The sequence below is a fragment of the Gadus morhua genome, chromosome 3 (genome assembly GCF_902167405.1).
Source record: "Gadus morhua chromosome 3, gadMor3.0, whole genome shotgun sequence".
Lineage (NCBI taxonomy): Eukaryota > Metazoa > Chordata > Actinopteri > Gadiformes > Gadidae > Gadus > Gadus morhua.
This window is the reverse complement of record NC_044050.1, coordinates 17,829,494-17,856,993: the sequence shown is the minus strand read 5'-3', so window position 1 is coordinate 17,856,993 and position 27,500 is coordinate 17,829,494. Positions and strand designations below refer to the sequence as shown.

The following is a 27,500-nucleotide window of genomic DNA, read 5'->3' as shown; positions in this document are numbered from 1 at the left end:
AAAGATATACATGCAGATAGATAGCTTAGCATTAAGTGAATACAATAACGAATTCTAAAATAAAAATATAGTAGAATAAATGTAAAAGTCAACAACAACAACCAAAATCAACAACACCTTGTTACGTGTGTGTTTTTCCTCTGCTGTCTTGTTTGCTGTTCCATTCACCAGCCTCCCCATCGGACTGGTCAGACACACCTGCAGCCCCTCAGCAATCAGGTGGATTGCTATAAAGCTGCAGGGATGAAAGCAGACGGGGCCAGTGGGCAAGGACGTTTTGTCATCTTGCCTAGTGCACAGATTCAAACAAACCATCGCCGTAGCGTTTGAATGACCATCGGTCATTCAAATCACACAGACATCCAGATCTAAACCCTGGTGAGGCAGGGTCTTACTGTCCCACTGCTCGGGTTTTCTGGTGGCTGGCGGACTTCTCAGCGAATCATGGTGGCCACAGGTCCTGCCTGGAGATGGCCTTCTTGAACGTAGCTCTGCAGTGGTTAATGCAAGGTGCAACCAATCGTTAAGAGGGCTAATGTATATGTGTGCTGATGTGCATGGATGGATGGATTTATTTGTTTGTGTGTTTGTTTGTGTGGCGGTTTCTGAGATCTTGCATGCAACCATTTTTATTTTGTTCATTAGTCCTAAGTCACTCTTTAGTCATTTAGCATTTAAGCTTTGATCGAAAATGACCTCCGAAGATACATGTCATTAAGGATCAGGTAGGGTTTGGGCGTGGTGCTTTAAGGTGCCTACAGGTGAACTGCAGACACTGGGGTTTGAGTGCATTACATTTTGGCTGGGAGTCAAACCACCATTACAGCTATTAACCACTTGCATCATACCTATTGCATCCTACCTAACAATGGGAATACATGAAGGGCAACGTTGCCTCACACAATCAGCTGAACAGAAGGACATGGATGTTTGATGATGCGTGAAGCAGCAAGTCCGGCATTCTCTTCAAAACTGCATGGCTTGGACGAAAGTACACGAGAAATATACGGCGAATATACGTATTTTAAAAGAAAACCCATTATGCTCCATCAAAGTGAATGACGGAAGGGGTCTTTGGAGGAAGCGTGAAGACGATTGCGGTGTTTCCACTGAGGGAAACCCAACTGCTGTAATTACAAGACATGGTGGAGGAGACTGAGTTTTGTCTGCTCTGTGGAGGAATGTTTTGTTTCAGAGTTAGCATGCTCCAATTCACCTGCACCCCCCCCCCCCCCCCCCCTCGCGACAATGCATGTCTCTCCCTCTCTCTGCCTCTCCCGCCGTCTCTCTCTCTGTCGTGTCCGTGGAGCTGTCTCCTGCTCCACCACCGTCCTCTCCTCCTCCGTCCGACCGGGAGGAGATGCCTGGATCTAATCACTGTCATCATCTCATCCAAAAGGAATCTTTTTTTCCCGCCTTGCCAAAAATCTATTCTTAGAGCCCCCACATTACAGTATATGGATATCTGCTACCTGCAGTGTCTGCCACGTGAATATTATTGATTTTGCTGAGAATTCGGATGTTTGGCTGAAAGTGAGGCATTCGATTCCACAGCCTACCCTCCTGTTCCTTTTTCTTTTTTTGTTTAGTTTTTTGTTGTACAAACTCTCAAGAAAAAAAAAGAATGTGGAAACATTTTGATTTGATACGAGACAGGATAAGCTGTCAGAAAACTTCTCGTCTGTGTCTGACACGCCATGGGAATGGGAAATTGGAGATTTGACTGTGATGTGTCATGCTGATGGGGGTGTGAGGAGGCGGAGGTGCTGGCGGTGAAGATGGGGGAGGAGGGGGTTGTCGTGGTGAAGTTGGTGGTGGAGGGGGTGGTAGTGGTGGTGGAGGGGGTTGAGGAGGAAGGGTGGTGGTTGTGGCGATGGTGAGGATGGGAGGAGACTGGGAACCACTCTGTGGGATGAGGCTTAAAAAGAAAGAAAGAAAGAAAGAAAGAAAGAAAGAATGAAAGAACGGACGAAAGAGAGAAAGAAAGAAAGAACAAATAAGAGAGACAGGTAAACAAAGTACATAGCTTGGTTTCAATTACTTAAGTTCATTTTTAGGGTGCTAGACAAACCTTAGCAGCATGGTGCATGCCATGGTGCAGTAGACTGCAGCTTCCTTCATTTGGCAATGCTATCATACAAACACACAAACACTGGGTGTAACCTTACGAAAAATCAACTCTAGGACTTATAGTGACTTTCCCTATTGTCGATGTTAGACAACAAGTTAAACCCCCAGATATATAGACCACAAGATAGACCAGAATATAGATACAACAAGATATATAGAGCCCAACATAGATTGAACACAGGATAGATAGAACACCAGATAGATAGACCACAAGATAGTTAGACAACAAGATAGACAAGAACATAGACAACAAGATGGACCACACTATAGATAGACCATCAGAATGGTTTGTCAACATCGTATTAAACTACACGATTGTTCATAAAAATACACTATTATTGTTATCATTATCAATAATAGTATGATTTGTATAATTAGAATCTTTAGTAGTAGTCATAGTAGTTGTAGTGGTGGTATTAGTAGTTATATAGTAATAGCAGTAGAAGTAGAAGGCCTAGTTGTAAACATTCACAATAAAGAGATTTGGATGAAACATCCAGAGGGAGGGGAACATTGAGGTTAGGTTGGTTGTCATGGCTCTGCAAGTTAAAATATATGACGTTGACTTACAGTTGATCAATAAAAAAGGCCAATGGGAAAAAGTCTATATCATAATGTAAGTTACTTTTTCAATATAGCTCAACATAGTAAGTGATACAGTTCAGCATAGTATAAAAATAAATACACTTCATATACTTTTCAGATACAAAATAAAAGCCTAATAATTCCAATTGTAGGGCAGGGCATGTATTTTAAGTAGGATGTCTTCTTTCTTCTTCTCCTAACTGTAACAGAGGTAAAGCACCACCTAGTGGGACATTTCAGCATTAATGGACTAACCTTTGAGATCTAATTTCACTACTTAAAGAAACAAGCTATTTAATCGCAGCATTATTATTTGTCATTGAAAAAGAATCGTATTGAAATCAGCACTCTTCCATTGCAACTATAATCATCTGAGGTTCCGGAGGCGATATAATGTAGAGGCCCTAGTCGATAATTTTCTGATTGTGACACTTTCTTTTCTTCAACTGGAAAAGGGGACAAGCTTATAAAAATAGGTTAAATATTTCATGAACGATTGAGGCATGCGAAACATGAATCTTTCCATTAGACGAATCATCAGTAAGTGATAATAACCATAGCGGTTTCCAGACGCTCACGGCTTTACTTTGTGGTGCACAGATTCCTCGAGAATGCATGACGCTAAATGTGACGGTGAACATAGTTGCTACATCGAACAGCGTGCCCTATATTCGCGTCCAGCCCCACGGTGTAGGCTACCTGTGCTCAGTAGTCTTCAACTAGGCAATGGCCCCTCCCTCCCTCCGCCCCCCCCCCCCCCCCCCCCCCCTCTCTCTCTCTCTCTCTCTCTCTCTCCCTCTCTCTCTCTCTCTCTCTCTCTCTCCCTCTCTCCCCGCTCTACACCATGGGCTCTCGACCCGTTTAGAGTTTGTATTGCACTCGTTGCAGTAGGAGGGTCCATGTGCACAGAATGACGTCGCGCTCACTGCAAGTCCGACCGACTCCTTCGTTGTTTTATTAGGGGCTTTATTTTAATCTAAAAGGCGAGATTAAACTATCTATATATCATGGACATTGTGTAAAACCACTTGCCTCTGTTGTCAAATCCGTCGCTGTCTATTGTCGCCCTGTTTTGAACATCGGTTTGCAGTTGAGAATCAGCAGCAGTCATATATATACGCAGCAGTCTATGTTCTCAGCTGTCAAACTGAAACTAGTAGATATTCTCGAAAGAGTAGACCAGTGCATTCTTGCCCCGGGAGGAATATCTTTTGACCAGGTTGCATGTCTTTTTTTCTCCTTTGGATTATTGCTGCCCAGCAACCCAGCCACCTGACAAGTCTGAATGTCGTAATTAAGGTAAGGACAGAGTGCAAAATGTTTGCTTGAAGAATTAAACTGCGCACAATACGAAGGAAGGTGGCGAAGGGAACACTATAGCGGTTATAAGGACGGTAACAACTGCATGTGTCGCTTAGGTCGGTGGGCTCTCGAGAATCCGTAACTTTCAACTGGGAACGCTCGCGGCTGGGCGACCGGTTAGCCTCTAATGCAAGCTGGTTGATTTACTTCGTGTATTAATAGCCTGCTAATACTGATAACACGATAACTAGTAATTATGATCACGGATATGCTATAGGCTAATAACAGTAGGCTAATAATATGGACGTTTTAATATGTAGAACATATTTTGGGTAAGGATTTAAAAGGCTCAAGGTTATTACATTTATCTTTTATCACGTTTTCACATATTCCTTGACACATTGAGAACAACTGCAGATGTTGAATGTGTGGTAACGACTAAGTTATTAAGCAAGGGCAGAAGAAAGTTGCATGCATCTGTGTTGCGCACATCAGTTATTTCTTTGACAGGGGTAGTTACGCTTGGGGATAAAATATAGCCAAGGCTATTATTATAACCTTAGGATATGTGACCTATAAAATAAGTAGGCTATACTTCTTAGGGTTGTAAAAAAGAAATGATGTAGGTTATTACTTATTTTAGTTAGTTTTTTTTCGATGCGTCCAAACAACCTTTTAACTAACGTCGCAGATTTGTTGTGGCTGAAAGAGCAATAACTATTGAGTGACAGCATTTGGACCAATCCATGAATAGCATGATGAAGTTGGTGTCGTTCTATCTGACTGCTGTCCAATCCAGCGGAACAAAGGGTGGCGATCCAAACAAAATCACACATCTACGTCACAGACACACTTAACCCTTGCCACACGTTTCCCTTAATGTGATTTATTATATATGCTCCTGTAAAGCGATAACGGCCATCTATTCCTAAAACGAATTTTTTTTTTCCCAGAAATGTTGGGGGGAAAAGTATCACTTGTGCTGCAGCTTGTATTGCATTTTTCTTTTTCAATCTCCCTCCTTAGTAGTCTTAAATGCTGCTTGGTGGATCTGCCTATAACTATTATTTTCTATTTTAGAGTGTGGTCACACTCTAATTACATTTCTTAAGTAATCTTCTTTCATGGCAACCGCTTATTATTACACCTGTCACAACAGCAACAAAAGCTCCAACTAATGTTTGTTTCACAGTTTACCTGACTTTTTCTCTTTGTCTGTCACCGCTTGGCCCCCATCAGGTAAACCGATGACGTGGTGATGGAGACCAAAACACACAAAATCTACTTTGATGGAAACGACACAGCCGAGAGCAGGTGGCCCCAAATCCCCAGTACCATGGAGTACTGCTGCAGCACCCAAGAATCCGCTTCAACCAGCAACGATATCCTGATGGACATAGCCAACACCAACTGTCCAGCTGGGAGCCCAGCGGCTGACTGTAAGGAGAACAACACCAAGAAGCTGGAGCCCCCGGTGCTTCGCCTGAGCCAGGCCCAGCCTTTTGTTCTGCCTCTCCTCAACAACTCCCTGTATAGTCGCAAACAGGAAATGGACTCTAAGGAGCTTTCCAAGACTGTGGCCGAGTCCATGGGCCTGTACATGAATGCGGTCCGCGAGGCCGACTTTGGCTTCAGCCAACACGGGGGCAGCACCAGTCCCGGGAAGTTCTACCCAGGGTGCGGTCGCCCCCTCGAGGGCAACCAGTGTACAAAGTTGACAAAGAGCCCCCCGCTGGGCTTCCCGCAGTGCAGCGCTGCCTCTCGAGACTGCACTGCCTCCGGGCCTCAGCAGGTGAGCTCCGCCTCCTCACAGGTGTCCTCTCTCAGCTGCAGTCCCCAGACGTCCAGCTCCGTCTCCAGCCACAGCGTCGGCGGCGGCGGCGGCGGCGGCAGCAGCAGCAACATGGTGTCGTCCACAACCAGTCCCACCACGTGCTTCGGCCCGGCGCACTCCTCCATCAGCAGCCCGCTCAGCCAAGCTCCCTCCGTCCCGCATACACTGGGCCACATCCAGCGCAGGAATTCCGTCACGTGTAGCCCAGTGGAGTCCAGCACCGTGGGATCCCCGCCTCTCACCAGCCCACTCAACGTCATGAAGTCGCCCATGTCCAGTCCACAGAGCATGGGCAGTGTGAGGTCCCCGCCCCCCTGCAGCGGCGCCTGCAACATGAGGTCATCTGTTTCGAGCCCAACCGGTAGCAATGGTAACGTCACGGCCGGCAGCTGCACGGTGAGGTCGTCCATCTCAAGCCCCGCAGCGGGCGGCTCCATGGCGACCGGCAGCCCGCGAAACCTCTCATTCGGCGGGTTTCCCATGTCCAGTCCCGCCAGTGGACTGGGGCTGGTGCAGAACGACACCAACAGCCCCGAAGCGGCGGGTCTGGCAAAAGACCCAGACTTCAAGAACTTTGAGTTCCCCAAGGTGGAGATGGTCGACGGGGAGGTTTTTAACGTGGGCCTGGATCACATGGGGATGGTGAAGTACATAAAAAACGAACCGGGGACTGACCTGAGGAGCATGTGTTTAGGCAGCTCCAAGTGCAGTGGAAATGGTACAGCCTATATCACGCAGATAAAAAGTGAGCCCAACAAAGACGAGGACTGCATGAATCAGCCACTGTACAACGAGCAGCCTCGATCTCTGGGCCTCTTCCCCGCATCGGAGACAACCTATTTATCCCTGAGGAATAACATAGACGAATACAGTCTTTCCGGTATTTTAGGACCCCCCATCTCCTCCATGAATGGCAACTATGAATCCGAAGGTTTCCTCAACAATGTACTGTCTAAAGGTGTTAAGCAGGAGTCCATTGATGGGAGCTATTACCAAGAAAACAGCGGCATGACCCCGTCGGCCATTGTTGGGGTTAATTCAGGTGGACACTCGTTCCACTACCAGGTCGGAGCACAAGGAACAATGTCTTTTGGGCGGAATGATGTAAGGGACCAGTCCAATCCTTTGTTGAACCTCATTTCCCCCGTAACAGCGCTAATGGAATCGTGGAAGTCTCGGCCAGGCATGGCCCAGGGTGCGATGTCAGCCAGGGGAGAGGGCTACCTGGGGCAGGGATGCATCGTGGACAACATGTCAAGGTAGGTTATGTAGGCTAATGCCGTCAACTTGTGTTCCCTCTTTGACACTGTATTTTGGCAACGTATTTTCCCTGAACAATTTTGTTCAATTGTCCCTGATGTAAAACCAGTCTGTGTTATGGTTTGTTTAATTTAGCTAAGGTTAATGAGTATATGTATTGAGTTTTTTTTGCGGTGCAGATTTCTGTAATTATATTTGAGAATACCCAAGGCTCTGGGTGAAAGGAGCGCCTGTAGCTACAAACAAGAGAGTGAGCGAGGAACTAAGAGCATTTGAGAAGTGCAATGTAACAACAGTCACAGCAGGGCTTGGGATGAAGCCAGTGTGAAGCTGGCCGGGGGACCAGGAACTTAGTAAATGTAGTCCAGGTCATTGTTACAGTACAAGTGCAACATGTGACCACAACAACACCATCTTTGCTGACGCCGCGCTCTGCTTCACCCTCTGCCTCACAGAAAGGCAAAGTTTCCTCCTTATCAGTCGTCAGTGTATGCACAACAACACAAAAGGTTTTCATATAAACATAAGGTCTAGTTTCAAAATTGTGCAACACATGTACACATGTAGTCAGTGTAGTATATTTTAACTGAATCTCCCTGTTCTATTATTGGGAAGTATCATGAATTAGAAATGATTGATTACAATCTCGTGTTACCAAACTGATTAAATAAACAGTTTCTTTGGTCAGGATGGGGAGCCCGATCCAAATGGAAATAAGAGGTGATAGCAGCTAACATGTCAAGAAAACATTTGGGACAATTGTTTTGGCGATTTAACAACATTCTGCGCCCGAAGTTGAAAGAATTATGGATTTACTATTATCAACAGGATGAATTAAAGTCAATAGAGCGGCCATAAACTAGGCTAGGAGAAACAGATTAATATTGTTGAAAGCAGTTACATAATGCTTTATTTTAACAGTGCCTGTTGTTTATTAGCAAATAAATGTAATATTGACACTTATATACACAAGTCCCTTTATACAAGTTGTGCAAGGAGAAAAAAACAGCTATATTTTTTTAATCGTTTGAAATCTTTTTCTTATCATTCATATGAGACAAGACAATAAGAAAAAAATGTATTCTCATGGGACCTCAGTTACTTTTGAAACAGTGAAAGAGTTACCATGTCTATCCATAACAACGCATTAAACACTGCTGCTCCCCGTTGTCATGCCAATGAGATTCAAAACACTGACTTAGCCAATCATAGCTCAACACAGCAGAACAGAAGCACCTGCTTTGTCCACTACTCAGTCTGGTAGAATGCTTCTTGTCCAGTGTTGAATTACAGTGCTCTGGTAAAGTGGCCCGGTAAAGTGGTCTGGTACCGTGGTCAAATACAGTGACCCAGTACAGTGGTTCAGTACAGTGATCCATTAGACTGGCCCAATACAGATGTGGGGTAAAAGTTGACTGGTACAGTAGTGTGGCATAGTTGTCTGGTACAGTTCCCTGGTACAGTTCCCTGGTACAGTAGTCTGGTACAGTTCCCTGGTACAGTAGTCTGGTACAGTAGTCTGGTACAGTTCCCTGGTACAGTTCCCTGGTACAGTAGTCTGGTACAGTTCCCTGGTACAGTTCCCTGGTACAGTTCCCTGGTACAGTAGTCTGGTACAGTTCCCTGGTACAGTTCCCTGGTACAGTAGTCTGGTACAGTTCCCTGGCACAGTTCCCTGGTACAGTAGTCTGGTACAGTTGCCTGGTAAAGTTGTTTTTGTAGAGTTGTCTGGTCAATTTGACCGCTACAGTAGTGTTGCACAGTGCCCTGGTAGAGTTGTTCGTACATCGGTCTGGTACAGCTGCAATGTAAATAGATTGTGGTTTGTTATAGAATTTATTTGACTAATGGAGGAGAGGATCTCTCAGCTATTATCTCTCAGTTATTATCATAACAATCATGATTACTTTAGGCCATTGTCATGACTAAATCAATACAATCACTATCTCACTCTTAAATAATTTGCTCCATTCACATAATTACATTGGCACCGCCCATGATTTTAATCCTGGCGGCATTAGTGGTGTACAGTATCGCTATCTGCCGTGTGCACCCACAGACATCTCTCTGGTCCTTGTTATGTGAAGTTGACTGGTGTCTTCTGTGTATTTAAGGGGATGTGTACACTGGCTCAGTGTGTATGTGTCAGGTGTAACAAAGCTTGTACCCAGAGAGAAGCGATGCCCATATGGTAGCAGCTAAGGCAACGTTGGGAGAGTCACTGCCAACCCAGGTCCTAATGAGACCACACACACACACACACACACACACACACACACACACACACACACACACACACACACACACACACACACACACACACACACACACACACACACACACACACACTGACATGCACTTAAGTGTGCCATGTGATTACCTACCTGTTGTGTATATTCACCTGGGCTTTTGCAGTGAAGTTCATTTAAAAAGTTGCATTAGCCTTGGAGAACATTATTTAAGGAAGCTGTGGCCCTCTGGACCCGCGTCACTTCTTTAGAAATAGGTCAACAGGGAAAACTTGAGAAACCATTTCAATACACACACCACTGTCACACCATCAAATGGTTTTGGCCTCTTCCACTGCTTTTGAATACAATGTCCAGTAGACCAGCAGCCTTTAAGAAAACTCGATTTTTTAATCGTTAGGATGGCTCAAAATATATATTTTTACACTTATAAGTCTTCCTCGTCTTCATGCAATCTGGTTCTCTTTTTTCTGTGGCACTGAAAACTTTAGCAACTGCCTCCTTATCATAAATGTTGTATGCAGCAATTTGTTACGTAGTTCGCTTTTTCTAGGTCAGGCTATGTTTGCGTTTTAATTTGTTTGATCAAGCCAAACGTGGACATGGATTTGCTTACAAGAGCTATCTGTATTCCATACCAATAGGATTCACCAGGGGTGTGTGCTAAAAGAAATTCTGTGAGTTCAAGGCATACATTAAAGCATATCTTTATTTTCTGAAACCATTGGCGAAGTTAAACTAATAGGAATAATGTTTTCCATCCGTTTTATACTAATCCCTGTTGAGTAATTTCTAAATGATATCCTAATGTACTGCTCTTTTAAATGGGTTAAAGCAAAGATATGTCGCTGAAAATAAGCAGTTAACTTAAATTCATCCGTCACCATGGTGCACCAAGTGTTGCAGCAAAGCCATGGAGGAACTTTGGGGAAAAAAGGCCTCTGGTGCAGTTGTCTTCATTTCCTCTAAACGTTTTTCTTTTTTATTAAAAGGGCATCACAGAAGATTTTTATCTTTTTCTTGGATTGATTTAACTTTGGGAATCGACTCACACGAAACTGAAGTGCCGTGTTTTCAGACATACTTGGACCTTGGTTCTCAAACACAGCAAATCAATTAAAGATGATCTTGTGACCAACACTCTGAATCTATTAGGAATAGCTAAAGTACAGTACTGTATGCATACATTAACTACATGAGATTGCTGTTGTTATGCGGGAATGAAAGGCCAACCGACATCTGAATACTGTATTGTTATTACTTGCCGTCCAAATTCTTTAAAAGGAAAACATTTCCCAATCTCTTTGAACCATATTCAAGTTATCCTGAGGCGATCCTGAAATTAATCGCTTCAGTTAAAAAATTCTCCCTCTTTTTGGGGTAAATCCGCTTAAGCTTTTCTATTATATTATTTACCAAATACAAACCCGATGACCTCCAGTGAACACTGCCTTAATGTCCTCCCCCACCCCCACACTTTTGTGCGGGGGGTGATTTGCTTTCATTCCAATTCAACAAAATCTGTCGGGTGTTTTCTCTTAAACACCCAAATGACTTCCTTCTTCTTTTCTTGCCTTTCTTCGCTGATCCCTTCTCCTGTATTATTACCTCCTCGCCAGATTTGCTCTCGGCGGTTGATCTAATTGTTTTTTTCGTCCGTACCGGTTTTATTTTCGCCCTCTTTCGCTGGGAGCCTGTTGCTCCAGCTCCTGTCCTTTATGCGCCGCACCAGAGACACCACTCTACCCAGAGAGAGAATGCCTGGCTGCCACTGGACTCCAGCCAACGCTCAATGTTCCGCAGATGGACCAAAAGGCATACTCCTGAGAGAACAACGATAATGATTTAATTGTATGTCCCTGCACTAAACGAATGGATGGAAATTATGTGATTAATTCAGACGCTGCTGGATGCTAATACCTGATTAAATCCCTCCGCCCGGTGGCACGTTGGGCGCCCCGGCCCCGCACCCCCCCAGTACATTGTGAGTTCCTTCCCGACAGAAAAGACACACAACACCACAACAACAGTGGTGACAGCGAGCTGAGGCGGTGGGCTTCTGGACAGGGGCGTTTGAGGGGAAGACGTCGGCCTCGTGGGCAGGGTATAAGGGCGGGGTTGAGGAAGGAGGAAAGACCTTAAAGATTGCAGAGGATTGTGTACTAGGGTTAGTCATACTAGAACTGGCTGTTTTTTCACATGTGCCTTTGCAGTAAAACTGATAAGAGTATATTAAATCAGAGAAAGATAATTTCTCTGGCGGCTTTCATGTTATGAATGTCCCGATCCTAGTTGAGCTCTTTTATCTACTTGTAGAGGGGTGATCCACAGGATTTCAAAAGGCTGTAGGTGTGTAGAATACTCTGGTACATTTTCAAGGATAAATGCAGTCTTTCTGTCTCTTCTCACGCAGTCTTAAGTCCATCTCAAACCAGGCAGCTGTTGTCCAGCTGTTATGGTTAGGGCATTAGGTAATTGTTTTTAACACTCAGTCTATGAATACATAACGATCGCAGTGCCTAAATCATCAATTGTGGTAAGGTCGATGCATGTGTACTTTTATTGCTTTGTTAGCAAATAATAGATGCCACGATATAATTTTTAGCCATTAATTAACTCCAATCTACTACATCATCAAAGGCATTTCTCAATGAACTAGTACTACTACAACTCAATAAATATAATATGAATGATTATCTTTGATAATAATCATTAATAATATCGATGGGCTATTCATTAACTGATGCTGATCTTTGATACACACACGCACGCACACATACGCTCACACCAACCTCAACAACAACATTAGCATCAACTCCCATGCTTGGCCTACTGAAACTAAAACGGTATCTGCTTTGCCAGAGCTTCTTGGAATTTCAAAGCCTTTATTGTCCTGCTCCCTAGAAGCTCTTCCTGAAATGCTGTCAGGTGATGGCGGGCCAGGTTTTCAGCAGCTCAGCCTCGATCCTGGCAGTGCTCTGCCTTGTTGCCCTCTGTTACCTGCTCCTGAAGGTGGCCCAGGCCTTCAGTCACCTGGCTCCCTAAAAACCTGGGTCCGGGACCCACAGCCACAGAGGCGAAGGCTGCAGCTTGCTGTAATCAAATGGCCTGCTTATTTCTTTCTCTTTTTTTCATAAATATAGTGGTGGGAAATAGGTAATTTGCTGTTTTCCACTTTGCATTGTACCAAACACTTAGTGAGAGAGCAGGTACTTACAAGGCCAGCCACACAGGGGGAGTATCCTAATCATTTCTGAAAATATAATTTCCATAGAATATCGACCATAGAATGATGCCTCCACGGCATGGCAACACCAACTGCTATAAATAGTGTAAAACAGAAAAAGAAAACTAACAAGATGACACAAATTTATTGCCGGAACATTGTTCATTTTAGAGCAATTACCCTATATTTAGCAGCTCTTGAAAGGGCTGAAAGGCTGAGAACGCACCGGGAAGCGTCCCTTTCGTTGGCCCGTCCCTGTGTCTGTTGTCCTGTGCTTGCATTCTGACGTGCTTGACCGAGCGAACAAGGCATGCCTTGATTATTCATGTTTAACTGGAGTTGGTTCAAGTGTTCATGCCAAACTGCTTATGCTTGAAGCCCACTGTTTGCCTGGCATGGCCGCCTGTGGAAGGGAAGTGGAAATGGATGCCATAAAGAAAACTCTTGAAAAAATGTTAATTGTTTGGCTTAAGAGGCAAGTAGGTCAGGCCTGTGTGTGCGTCTGCATCTGTGTGTGCCTGTCTGTGTGTGTTTGTGTGTGCATGTGTGTGGGTTTGTGTCTGCAAGCTTATGTGTGTTTGTGTGCGTGTGTGTGTTTGTGTGCGTGTGTGTGTGTGTGTGTGTGTGTGTGTGTGTATATGTATGTGTGTGTGTGTGTGTGTATGTGTGTGTGTGTGTGTGAGTGTGTGTGAGTGAGTGAGTGAGTGTGTGTGTGTGAGTGTGTGTGTGCGTGTATGTGTGTGTGTGTGTGTGTGTATGTGTGTGTGTGTGTGTGAGTGTGTGTGAGTGAGTGAGTGAGTGTGTGTGTGTGTGTGTGTATGTGTGTGTGTGTGTGTGTGTGTGTGTGTGTGTGTGTGTGTGTGTGTGTGTGTGTGTGCAGGGGGAGTTGATGACTCCCTCAACATTACATGGTCACACCCTGTGGTTTTCATGAGTACAGGTGAAGAGGTCTCTCTCTCCCTCCGCCGCCCCACTGCAGAACACCTTGCTACCGGAGCTCTGCGGACCACCACAGGCTCAAGTTCAACACACTCCTGTGGTCCTCACAGACACGGCACAAACACGCTCACACACGCTGTACCGTTTAGAACATGTATGCTTGTGGGGCAGGATGGTTTAATGGCTAGGGTGTTCCCGGCTAAAAGGCATTGAGTTCAATCCCCAATGTCTCACTATCGGGGTCCTTGAGCAAGATTACCGTACCTCTACCATGTACCGTTAATGAAATCTGAATTCACTCTCAGTTGTTTTGGATAAACGTATGTGTGTGTGTGTTTGTGTGTGTGTGTGTGTGTGTGTGTGTGTGTGTGTGTGTGTGTGTGTGTGTGTGTGTGTGTGTGTGTGTGTGTGTGTGTGTGTGCATGCCGGTGTGACTGTATGAATGTATTGGCACACAAGGATTTCATAAAATGGCTATTAATGGGCCCCAGAAATCCGGCAGATTTCTCCGCAATTCTCTCGTAATTCTTTGCCAAGAGCAACAACACTGTGACCGGCCTCTTCGGAAATCCACGTGCGCACTCAAGATACTCTCGCACACTATGGCGCTAAGCATCCAGGGAGTTGATCCAGTGCTTTCATAATAAGTTGTTTGTGAAAAAGAAAAACTTTTGGAAACCTGTGGAAGTTTTGATTGCTGCCCTGCTGGTTAATACTGGGAATTTACGTCATAATATATTCCTGTAAACACAACAAGGACTGATATTATTTTTGTAACATGCTGATTGAGATCATTTAGATAATAGTCCTGGGCGTTTCAGGCCCAGTGGGATATGTACTCTGACTAGGGCGAGGATTGTCTCGGCCTTTTAGAATATCAAAAATGATTTGATTCCTAAAAAAACGTAAGTTGATCCATCTAATAAAATTTACAGTAATTGTGATCTTTAGAAAGATCTGTGATCTTTTTCCACCGGGTGCGGGTGAGTGGTATTCAAGTGAACATTTCATACAAGATGGAAAAATAAGTAATACCATAAAGTATATTTTGGTATTGGAATGCTGTTCCAGCAGGTGAAAATATTTTCTTTCAAATACTTTATTATTTTATTGTATAAAATAAATATATTATGTAACTATTTCTATAGCGCTTTTCATGCGAACCAAGGACACTTACCATCTAGCAGAAAAATAATAAAATAGCAATAACGATGGTTGGAGAGGATTGCAAAAAATACTACAAACAAGAGACCTTGGTGAACAGGTAAACAACGTTGGATTTGCCAGAGCCAGGCAAACCGGTGGTCATGGCTGCTGCTTGGACTAGGCTAGACTAGATGACTTTAGATGGTGACAGAGCAATCTAGCTGTAGCTTCTAGACAGACTCAACTTGCCATCTGTCTGTCAGTCAATAGAAGGACAGGCCTGTCGAGTAATACCGTCTTTCTTTTCCTTTTTCCAGTGGAGGGTTGTCGACAATTAGAAAAAAACATAGCTCACGCCCACCTTGTCCTAGTGGGTAGGACTGTAAATCCTTTGTGTGAAATATACATAGCAAGCAATATTTCGGTTATACAGTAGGAGACAAAATAAGCGATAATTAAGTACATGTGCGTCCAACATAGCAGCAGCAGTGTGTGTGGAATAAAAAAAAAAAAGTCTCGCAAACAGCAAATCCAGCAAGATGCCGATTTGGCATCGACCATGTCCCTTAATTAATGCTGCTGTTATGGTTTTCCAGTCGCAGATTGTGTGTGTGTGTGTGTCTGTCTGTGTGTGTGTTTGTGTGTGTGTGTGTGTGTGTGTGTGTGTGTGTGTGTGTGTGTGTGTGTGTGTGTGTGTGTGTGTGTGTGTGTGTGTGTGTGTGTGTGTTTGTGTGTGTGTGTGTGTGTGTGTGTGTGTGTGTGTGTGTATGTGTGTGTGTGTGCACATGCATACATGTCTGGGTCTGTGGGAAGAACTGTTGATGCCTGACATGACTTTACAATGACTTTAGGATATTCCTCTGCTCTATATCTATAGTACTCTATATCCAATCTGACCTGAGATATATATATATATATATATATATATATATATATATATAGAGAGAGAGAGAGAGAGAGAGAGAGAGAGAGAGAGAGAGAGAGAAAGTATATACATAAATATCGAGATTTGCATTATCAAGATTGTGCATGCCTGGGGCCTATTCCTGGGCGGAGAACCCGATGTGTCCTCCATGTTCTGGAGACATTGAACATATATCCCTTGTTTCCACACTCTAAAGGAACAGCAAATTTTTTATGTTTGGTTTTAAGCAGCATAGACACTAAGAACACAGATTAGGAGCTCTCAAATGTTTAATTTATGTGGGATATGAAAACCAACTTTGCATAGCAAACATTCGGTTTTCATTCACAACTATAGTCGCCGATGCCTGCCACCGCCAGGCTTACCGGCTTAAAGTAGTCGCGTTGTGAACTTGGGAGCCGACCCAAAAGAAGCCTCAGTAGCCATATAAAAAAAACCTCTACCATGTTCCATTCATATCTTCATGTCGGAAAATAAACAACGGTGACGCAATCCTACCATGGGGATTCTGGGAAAAGCGATCTTTGTATCCCCTTCCGACAGTTTCGGCGCAGAAGTTGTGCGAGGAGCCGAGAGCTCCTCGGTTTGTATCGCTGGAGTCGAAGGTGAATGTTTTCCAGTGTGTTATGACTTGGGTATACAGGGAAGCAAGGACTCCCTTCATTCCAGAGGGATGATGAATCAAACCCCGAAAAACATTCCTGTCCCGGCATCTGATATACACCTTGAGGTTGGTTGTTTCTTCTTCAGTTTTTTCCGGCACGCCCAGAGGAGGCCAGATATGTAGGTGTGTCTCTGGAGGTCCTCCATCTGCTTCAGTTTGGCCACCGGCAGGTTGAGGGAGGTGGTGCACTGTGCGGAGGGTTTTGTCGTACTCCAATCCCACTGTTTGTATCCCGGGGGGGAAAATGGAGCAGAGAAAGTGATGATGATGGCGTCAGCCTGTGTGGTTGAGGAGGAGGTGGTGTTGCTGATGGGGTACGGGGGGTAGTGGTGGTAGTGGAAGTGGTGTTGCTGGGGGTTCAGGTGTGGTGGTGGTGATGTGGTGATGGGGGGGGGGGGGTGGCGATGGCGGTAGATGTGGTGTTGGTGGGGTGGATGTGGATGTGGAGGGGGTGGTGGTGATTCGGGGCTGTCGATGGTGGTAGGAGTGTAGGAAGTGAAGGTGGTGTTGGGAAGTTGGTTATGATAGGGGGGGGGGGGGGGCGGGGTTGGTGATGATGATGGCGGGGGTTTTGGTCGGGTGGTGCTGGGGCTGATGAAGGTTGAGGAAACCTTCATGAAACCTTCCCTCCACCCGTGGACCGGTTGTTCATCTGTAGGACGCGGTCACATGAGAAGAACACACTCATTCATATGACACCAGCACCACACCGGCTCGCTGTGTGTGTGCGTGTGTGTGTCCTGGCCTTTGGGAGGTCATCTATATAGCCACTTACCATTGGGATCCCTGTCCTTTAACTAGGACACACAGCGGCACACATTAAATTCATGCTTCACTTTTATGGACAGCAGAAATAATGAGCAGAGATGTGTCTTCAGCACCTGGTTAAGCAGTGCATACCTACCAACGAGGTCATGCCTGGGTAGCCTGCGGCGTTTAACTAGGACTTAGTTTAGGAATAAGAGCTATAGCTGCCATAACAGGTACCTCTTAAATATTTTAATATGTACTGTTAAAGTATAGAGTTAGTGTCTAAAACGGTGTCAAAGCCAGCGGTGGATGTGTGTGTGTGTGTGTGTGTGTGTGTGTGTGTGTGTGTGTGTGGCTGCGTGTGCGCTTGTACGCGTGTGCATGGGTGTAATGTGAGTCTCATATACTCTTCTATATGACTTTGCATGAGATATCTCTGATCTATTCCCAGAGCCGTGACAGACACTGAAGGACTTACTATCCTCCACACACCCCATCGGTCCAGGGGGATGTGAGATGGATTGAGGGTCATTGGTGTCTGATTAGACTAGAGCACATTTACAGTGATTCAGTGGCAGACGCATGTTTCAGGCAGCTGTGCATATCTATGTGTTTATGTAATTGGGGTGAATGTATTCACAGCATATCTGGGGTTACTGTGACACGGGTAAGTAGTAGCATCAATATACTAAACGAGTGAGTGGAAATCAAGAGATTTCGCAGGGACAAAATGGAGGGTTTGCAGCACTGGTTGAAAGTACATCTGAATATCGCAGTCATTCGTAATTCACGTCATGAAATGTTTGTTTTAGAGGTTTTGAAGAGACCGACACAACCACATTACTGTCGGGCCATCTGTGAATGCCTTTCGATTGCTCATGCCTTAATGGGATGAGGGAAAGGTAAATGGTGTCATACTGATATGGCAGTGGCCCTAACACAAAGCAATTAAATAAAACATTTATCTTTGGAGGTAACATTGTACGTTTACTTGCGGAGAGAGACAATGAACAACGAAGAGAAAAGACAGTTTCAGCAGTAAATACAACAGGAGTGGAGAAGCGGGGGGGGTTATGAAAGTAGGCAAACAAAGTCTGGCCCGAGGCCAGCGATTTGGGATACTGACCCAGGCTTACCTTCCCCACATGTTCACATGCTTGTGTTTGCCTAAATGTGTTGCAACTTGCCTGACTCACTCCAAAAGACATGGAAGTATGATGACATTTGAAAGAAATAGAGAGTTCAAATTGACTTGGAAAGCCACCGTAAGCGGAGGTGAAACCTGACAATGTCAGAGAGGTGCAGTTCAGTAATATTTGTTACGATATAATTTGTGATGTGTTCCAGTGAAAAAAAGGCCATCATTGGGAAGGTATATGTCAATGGTATCACAGTAATGTTATTGTTATTAGCAGGGAGACAGAGAGGGAGACGAGAGAGTTACCTTTATGCAAATGAGCCCTGGCCTGCTCAGGGACCCATGAGCATATACCTGAACCATTGAGAGATCAGCCAAGGCCAGGCAACCCTGGCGTGAACACTGACTTTACAGAGAAACGTAGGGGACCTAAATCACATTTTTTACTGCACTCTAGTCATATTTTATTCCACCAAACTGCATTGCATCCCACTGCAGTACGAGGCTTTCAGATAGAGTGAAATACATGTTGGAGGTTTGGGCCCGGTGGGGGGTGGGGGAGAAGGACAATTTACCAGAGCCCATTCAGAGGACCACTGCAATACTACATTACTTCAGTGAAATGTCCACCCGGTCGGGAAAAAGTGATTACGATGTGTTCTGATGTACCATCATTAAAAGAAAATAAAGTTTGCTTAAAGAGAGTACTTTAATGCATCGATATTATACACAGCATTTAGAGTTATAGATATTGCGTAAAAAAAAATGGATACATATTTACATTTATAGCTGGCAGGGTTTATATGTCTCTAAAGCAGGGAACATCATTTTGTATGGAAATGGTTGCTTTTGCGTTTTACCAGAGATTGCTTTCATTATGGCTAATTGGATTCTGGGCTGCCCACTCATTGGCCTACATTCATATTTGTATTTAAGACGCTTATTCTAAATGACACTGATATCGCAGGACTGCTTTTAAAGCTCCTGAATCCAGAGGGCAAAATTAGAGAAGGGGATGACTCCATGTATACTGTATGCTCATGTGAGTAAGAGAGAGAGCACGAAAGAGAGAGAGAGAGAGAGAGAGAGAGAGAGAGAGAGAGAGAGAGAGAGAGAGAGAGAGAGAGAGAGAGAGTGAGAGAGAGAGGGAGAGAGAAGGAGAGAGAGAAGGGGGGGGGGGATGAAACTGCAGGGCTTTTGTTTCAGCTTGTGTTAATTTCCATATTTACAATTTATAGACATCCCATGCTCTACCGTCGGGCTGGCTTCTCCCCAAAACGTCAGAGCTCCCCCAAAAAAACACAGTTTTATTCAACTCGACAAAAACGGTGGGGTTGGTTGTCCTAGCTGGCGCACAATGTGATCCTATAGGCCTGTGTTGAAGCGCAAAGGGGAAAAACGTGGCGACAGAGAGAGAGAGGCAAGACAAAGTTACCTTCACAAACACTGCTGACCTTGTGAGCACATCAAATTAACTTTCTACCTCAGCTCGTCTCTGGCTAAAAAAATACCCTGTCTCCTTCACACAAAGCTGCTCTTAAGTGTGCCCATTGATTTCAGTGCCGCAGAAACACGGGAGGTAATGCATTGAGGAGCGGGGCCAGGGAGCAACGGCTTTATGTAGGGTCACGCTAGTCCAGCTACGGGCCCGGCTTTGGATAACCTCCCCCTCGCATAAAAATAGAAAGACTTTACCAGACAGAACAAGTTCACTTTTTGCTCGCTTATTGCATTCATTATTTGCTAACCAAGTGCTCCTTCTGATAATTTTATTGAAAAATGGCGACAGTTTCCCCTTTAGCAGACACGGTAGTATTCCGGAGAGGAGCTAATAAATATAGCTTGTAGCATCGCGGCGCATTGTGTCATCTTTGTGACAGTAGCGACGCTAGCTCTATTAAATCAACGCTGATGCTATTATTTCAGATTGATGGTGGATGGCAGGGGGCCAAGAGCAACAGTTTCCTCTACAAAAAACGTCCTTCTCCTTGGGTAGAGGGTGAATGCTGTCACAACGCCGATTGTGAGTGTCGATCAGATATAAATATATATTTATTTATCTTTTTGGTTGTCGAAGGACAGGATTCAGATGTTGCAGGTCTGAGATGGAGGAAGAGTGGCAACTAGGGTGAGATATCTCAAAGGCCAGAGTAAAGAGTTGGCGGCAGTGGTAGAAATAAAACAGAAAAAACTAAGATGGAGGGTGAATGACTCGTCGATTTGCTGCGATTTGAGTCATGTTCCACGGAGAGAGAGAAATGGAGATCTAGAGGGGTTAACGTTGAGCTGTTTTTTGTTCACAAAAGATAGGTTTTGCTAAGTTGCGTAGAATGTCATCGTAATGGATTCTAATGGGCCTACTTGTTGTTTTTGCTCAAATTGAACACAAATCACCGCTTTTACTTGTTATGAAGAAGTATAGGGAGTCTGATGAGTCTATAACAACCGTTGATAGATGGGACAAAAGGGAAAAACTGACAGTGGGCTCAGTCTCAAGATGCTTTGACTGTATTCATATCTCTTAAGTTCCGAAAACAATATTTGAAATACCGCAGTGCTTTAAATAACATTTCATCAATCAATTAACATTTGTAACATAGTAAATAAAGGCTAACACTAACGGAATATACGTGATTGCTCTGTCCAGATGCATACTATTTCCGAGACTCATATCTCGTATAGTTGACATTATTTAGTTAGCTTAGTCATATTACTTCCAGGCGATTTGACTTTGGACAGGTGAGCACATATATTGTCCATTGATTACCACCAGTACATATTCTTCATTTATTCTCTGTTTCTGGGAGATCTGATTGCACCATGTCCCTCAGCAGGTGTGGCATTGTTCGTCCAATGGCCATCTGGGCCCGTAATCCTCTGGACGCGAACACAGTGCATCCGAAAAAGGTCACTGCACAAAGACACATTTAGTTTTAGCATTGCTTGTGTGTGTGTGTGTGTGTGTGTGTGTGTGTGTGTGTGTGTGTGTGTGTGTGTGTGTGTGTGTGTGTGTGTGTGTGTGTGTGTGTGTGTGTGTGTGTGCGTGCGTGCGTGCGTGCGTGCGTGCGTGCGTGCGTGCGTGTGTGTGTATGTGCGCGTGTGTGTGTGCACGTGTGACATGTGAATGTACAAGTAAATGAACATGCATGCTTTGTGGACCTGCGTGCATGTGTATGTGTTGGTTCCTTTATGCCGTTTAAATGTGTGTATGGATTTTTTCACCATTTAAAGCTTATCTGTGGGACATTTTTATAATGGTGATGTTAGAATGTCAGAATCGTACATTTGACCTTTTTAAGGCCTGCTTCTTGCTTTATAATGAGCTACCCTAGTGGCTATAGATGTGGACACTATGAATGGGGAATGCATTTCGAGTTTTCACCCAGAACTGTTACATTTCAGCCTTTTCTTCTTTTAACACTTGTCATCACACTCTACCATTGATCATCCTTAAATAATAAAAGGCAAATGAAGCCCTTTATGAAATCATCGATGATTATTTGGAAACATTGCTTGGACATCAAAGTGCACAAATACATATTGCTCCCTTGTTTATTTCTTCTCACAGAAAGTCTATTCTACGGCATAAGCAGAGCTAACCGCAATCTATGGATAATTAATGTAAGAATGTGCTAGTGTGTGCGAGCGAGCAAGTGTTTTTTAGGCCAGACGTCTTGCTAGCCAAGTGCTCTCCCCTATGCTATGTTGCCAAATACTATGTCAAACACTATCTGATTGTTTCGTTAGCGGTTGTTTAGCTAGCGGCAGAATGTGCCAGCTCAGTGCTAAGGACACGACAACGAAAACCTTGGCGTAGAACAGCCCGTCAGAGCACATTTCTGGACCTGAACTGTCGTCTACCTCCACCATGTCCCTGCTGACCAGAGGCCTTGTCTTGGTCGTGACGTCTGATCAGAGTCCATGGGTTTGTGTCATGGCGTCCCCATCGAGAGCCCATCTCTAAGGCTTGTGGTGTCATAGTGACATGCCTGGTATCTCCTCCACTCAGATATTGACTTGGAATGCAGTAAACACAAAAAGCCTTATCCTCCAGCAGACAGCTACTATGCCAAGGAGGACATCCAGTGGTGGGCTGCCAATGCAGGACATGTGTCTTTGTATGAAGAGCCCAAGGGGATCGCAATGCTAGCTCATGGTACAGTGTTGAGGCTGATCTCGGGCCATGTGTGTCAGCTCCAGGACAGGTAAACCTCCAAATACAAATTGTCAAATCCTAATGTAAAGGTTATCCGTCTAATTTGAATATGAGGTCAATAATAGGATGCTAACCGTGAATAATGTACGTTACGACGGGGGGGTGTGTGTGTTCACATGTGCGCGTTATCATGCGTTTGCGATTGTGTGAATCTCTGCGTGTGCATGAGAATTTATGTTCATGAATGTATTTGAATATGCATGTTTGTGTGTGTTTGTGTGTGTGTGTGCGTGCGTGTGCGTGCGTGCGTGCGTGTGTGTGCGTGCGTGTGTGCGTGTGAATGATATGTACGAATATGTGTGTGTTTGAATGTGCTGAACTCGATGTATACTACATACATCGAGTTCAGCCCTCGATAGAGCATGGTTTGATAGAGACAATGCTCACCTCACCTCACCTGACCTCGCTTCAAATCCTCCCTACTCTCCTGTCAGCTCTCAGTCAATCACCAGTTCTGGCCTGGCGCATGTGCTTATCAGCCCCAGAGCAACACACCGACTACCTAGTGTTGTTAGAAAGTGGACAACAGAGGCTTTACTGGGTGAAGGTGGCCATGGCTCATGGCTGATCCCTTTAAGATAATCTGCCTCTCGGGGGATTTGTCTTTCTCATTTGTCTCTGGAGTGCAGAGACGAGTCTGGAGGTCAGAGCCGCAGAGCTGCCTCTTGATACGCTAGAAAGGGGTCCGCTTGGGTCACAACACCGTTATAGTGCACAGCTCGACGCAGAAGGGGAAGGTAGGTAGCCGATCGACAAACCGCGTTTTATGGCCAAACCAATTAAGGTGAACTTCAGTTGAAATCACAGGGTATTTGCGGTATAATGCTATTTACTACCAAGCCACTTAGGAGACGCTGTCATTAAGCTGTCATTAAGCTGTCATTAAGGGGCAGGTAGGGGCTTCCTGCTGAAAGATGCCTGCACACCTCTACACGCCTCCCATGCCTCAGGATACTGTAAATCCAACCACTACCACTACCGTATTTGTTTGCATTCCGTCATTCAGCAAACACTTCTATCCAAAACAACTTGAGTGTGTGTGTGTGTGTGTATGTGAGGCTGGGATCAAGTGAGGCTGGGAATAACAAAGGCAGAGAGCAAAAACAATTGCTTTGCTTATTTGAATTTGATGTACTTGAATGTTTATTGCACTTTTTGGGTTATATCTTCATCGTTGAATGCGCTTATTGTGATTCGCTTTGTACGAAGGCATCGGCCTAATAAATGTAACATAATGTCATTTAACGTACAGACGCAAAAGTGACAAGGCTGCACATCCTCGGAATTCCATGACCAACAATAAACACATATCCTCCAGCCCTGAGGCCAGTGTAGAGGGAGGGAGAGCGCCCAGGGGAGCTGCCAGTGAGTTGGCCGCGGTCATCCACCTCAGCTGACCCTGCTGCTGATCCCCTGGCAGGTCCTAACCAACGCCTTGGATCTAAGGCAAAGAACACAGCAGCGTGGCCCTCAAGTGGCTGTGCACATCATTCAGCCCGTTTACAGTATATTACCCAGATCTCTGACAAACACACGCACGCACGCACGCACGCACGCACGCACGCACGCACGCACGCACACACACACACACACACACACACACACACACACACACGCACACACACACACACACACACACACAAAAGCGGCCAAACGGGTCTCGCCGGGCTGTGTTTTGGTTAGATTTTCGCCACTGACCCCGAGTCATTATTTGTGTTGTATTGCTGGAGGTTTATGTTATAAAGGCCGGAGCGAGATGATTAAGGTCACAGCGCTCTGGTATCACACGCTGCCCTTCATCTGTATATCATTCTGTTTTTGTGTGTGTTGCGTGTGCGCGCGGGCGCGATACCTCGCTTTGTTTGCGTTGTTTCCCACCGTCGAGCTGGTGTCTCAAACGCTGCCGTTTAAAACGTCTCAGTGCTGGGCTGCTCGCAATGGGGTCCTCCAGGTGGCTTCATCTGGGTCTGTTTCTCTGACAGGAAAACACCCCTCCTGGAATGGTTGGGGCAGGGGGATGGAAAACAGCAACTTTGAGACTCATTAACTCATCACAGAGCTCCAAATGTGAGAGGGCCTTGGGATCGCTTAAAAGTCAATACAGATGCTTGTATGTGTGTGTGTGTATGTGTGTGTGTGTGTGTGTGTGTGTGTGTGTGTGTGTGTGTGTGTGTGTTTGTCTGTGCGTATGTGTATGTCACATCCATCGAATGTGGCTATTTGACATCAGGCGGGGGGTGGGGGTGGGGGTGGTGGGGGGGGGGGGTGGTTTCCTGATGTACTGAAGAGTCCATCAGAGCTTTATAATATATATGAACCCTAGGCTTGTTTTCCATGGGCATGAATAGGTCATTTACTATTCTGTAGGCTCTGCTCTATGCCTCTTATGCCGATGATAGACAATCACTCGCTCTGTCTTTCTCTCTCGCTTGCTCTCTCACTCTCTCTCTCTCTCTCCTACACATACACATGAACACACACCAACACACCCACAGACACACAAACATTATTCACATTAGTGAATATTTAAATAGCCTTGAATGGCATGTGATTCATTATTGTTCCTAGTATTTGTTGTGACTGACTGTTGTCCATAAATGATTGTGATTTAGTAGTCAGATTGGTCAGCTAGTTGCACCAGTATAAAGATTATTACGTTTTTTATCAGAGAGATATGGTTAGGTTACACCTAGTCTGGCTGAACGGAAGTGGACAGCGTCTATTGCCTAGCGTCGGATTTGGCTGCGACTCCTCCCCTTCCGGTTGCTGGCGTTCCCGTATTGTGCTCCCCCTCAAACTCGGTAACTAGGCAGTTTGGCGAGTTTTGAAGAGGACTTTGACGGCGCTGTAAAGTTGGCATGTTTGGCTCTTTCCGTCGAAAATTGCAAAGAACTGCAAAAGATTTGCTTACAGCATTTGCTGAGGAAGAAAAGATGTTCTATTTTGCATGGACACCGCTGCTGCTTCCCGGGCTTAGCCCCGCCCTAGACGATTGTGATTGGTTTAAAGAAATAAAAAAAGGCCCGCCCAGTTTCCCCACGGATAGACGGCTCGAGGTAGCGTGGCTCCAGACCATTCTACTTGCTGTAGTTTGGTCTGGCTTTGCGAGACTAGGTTGCACCTATTAACTCTACTCACAGTTAAAACACCCCAAACAGTGTTGACACATTTCAAATGGAAGTTTGGGTGCACAGTATTATGCCAGATGTTAGGCAGATGTGTGGTGGTCAGTTTTTTGGTTTGTTTCACATTTAACTTCCGTACATGAAATGCGCTTTTAAATGTATATCTTAATGTAATTATCTAGGATTTCCCGTTTCACTAAAGTAACAACAATAATAGAAACCACTGAGAAATGTTCTGTGGACTGTAACTGAAATTTCTGAGCTTAGAAAAGAAGCGTGTCACGGGACTCCCTCCCCTCCTTATCACCATGTCACAAGACACCTCATCATGGTATCTATCCCGAGGTCCTTTTTTATAATAAGACTATATAGTCTGATCAGATATGGCTAAATGACAACTCATAGCGAATATACTTGAACTGTGAAGCTTACCCTTCGGCTAAGAATTGGAAAACACGTTTTAGAATGCAAGGAACTACGCTCAATCCATACGGGTATTTATAGTATGACCCAGTTCGAGATTTACCTCCCTCCAGTGAGGGCCAAAATTGGATTTATTTATAACTTTTCCTTAATCATAAATAATGTGTTGTCATCTGATTGCCTCAAGACCTTAAGTTTACCTCCACACTATGCATTTGAACATATCACATTGCTGATCACCACTTTCTTTTCACTTTGTCAAACCTGTGGTGTGACCTCCTTTTCCTATGGCAGTCAAACAGAACAGCCATAGCAAATGAATGGATAAGACTATATTATGTTCTTCCCGCAAATGGAAAACATCCCTATACACAGACACATCCCACTCACCCACAAATCCACAACCACAACCCCCTTCCCCCCACCAATCCCTCCCCTCCCCTTGATAAACACGATTGTAAGTTGAAAACGCAAAAAGCCGTTTGTCTGTTCAGCCTAGTGTAGAAACAAGGCAGTGCGCATGGCGGGGAGGACCAGCTCCCTTTGTAGGCATAAAAGACTTGTTATAAGGTAAAGAAAAAACAACAATTTTCTTATGTAAATGGGATTATACTTATTAAATTTCTGAAAACATTCCGAAATGTTATATTCCATTTCTGCCGCATCTGTTCCCACTAGATGCAACGTCAATCTACACAATTTAAACTCACACTCTATACCAAAGCTCAGAAACATCTCATTATAGAGCAAGCAGAGGTTCGCCATCTTAGTACTTTTCAGTACTTTTCCAACATGATTCGACCACCCTAGTCGCTCCTCTATCCTGCCTGCACAGCCTCCTGCCTGCGGGCCTGTTTTCTGTTGGTGAGAAGCCAGTCATATGCTATCTGTACTCTGTTTGAGATACTAAACAGCAAGGTTGAAAATATCTACTCTTAATGCTGTCTTTCTTCCGCTTGGATCATTGTTATGGTGCGGCATAAGCTCAAGTGTTGTAGAGGGACAAGGGTTTAAGGCTATGTCTTTGAGCAACTGTAATAACGATGTTTCAATATTTGCTCAAAAAGATAAATGTTGAATGGCTTTGCTGGAATAATCTTCTGAGTCGCAGGTGCTCTGTCTTTTGTTCAAATGTTGAGTTGAAAATGTGCCCATGTACATCCTCCTGTTATTTGTGTGATTCATATCAGCATTCGTAATGGTACTGTGATTCAAAAGGAGTATATATTTCAGGGATTTCGTGTTTTCTCCCGTTCCCAAATTTGTTAGGAACTCCATCTGCTGTCAACTTTGTCTCCACCTTTTTCTCACTGTGCCAGACTATCCATCTGGAGCTAGACGGATATATATATGTATGCACGTTTCCTGTACTCCATGTTGAGGTAATGCCTGGTTTTACCGATACTGAGAGAGGCTCACTTGAGCTCTTGGATTGGCAAATGGGATTTTTTTTGGAGCTTCATCCTTCATGCAATTGGCTTAGCGATTATGTTTTCTTTATATTTTGTTCGTGGGCGGAGACTTGCCTAACCGGGTGTTCGTGTTCACTTCAGAGAGGACACTGTAACTCTGTACAATAAAACTAAAC

General features: G+C 44.6%; 1 protein-coding gene across 1 annotated transcript in view; it reads left to right on the top strand.

The window, feature by feature from the left end:
- The first annotated feature begins 3,579 nt into the window (after positions 1 to 3,579).
- nr3c2 (nuclear receptor subfamily 3, group C, member 2) overlaps positions 3,580 to 27,500 on the top strand; it is a 68,207-nt gene continuing 44,286 nt past the window's right edge. The window contains exons 1-2 of the mRNA XM_030350983.1: positions 3,580 to 4,014; positions 5,257 to 7,110. Coding sequence (XP_030206843.1) covers positions 5,276 to 7,110 — 1,835 coding nt within the window. The 5' untranslated portion in view covers positions 3,580 to 4,014; positions 5,257 to 5,275. The remainder of the gene's footprint in view (positions 4,015 to 5,256; positions 7,111 to 27,500) is intronic.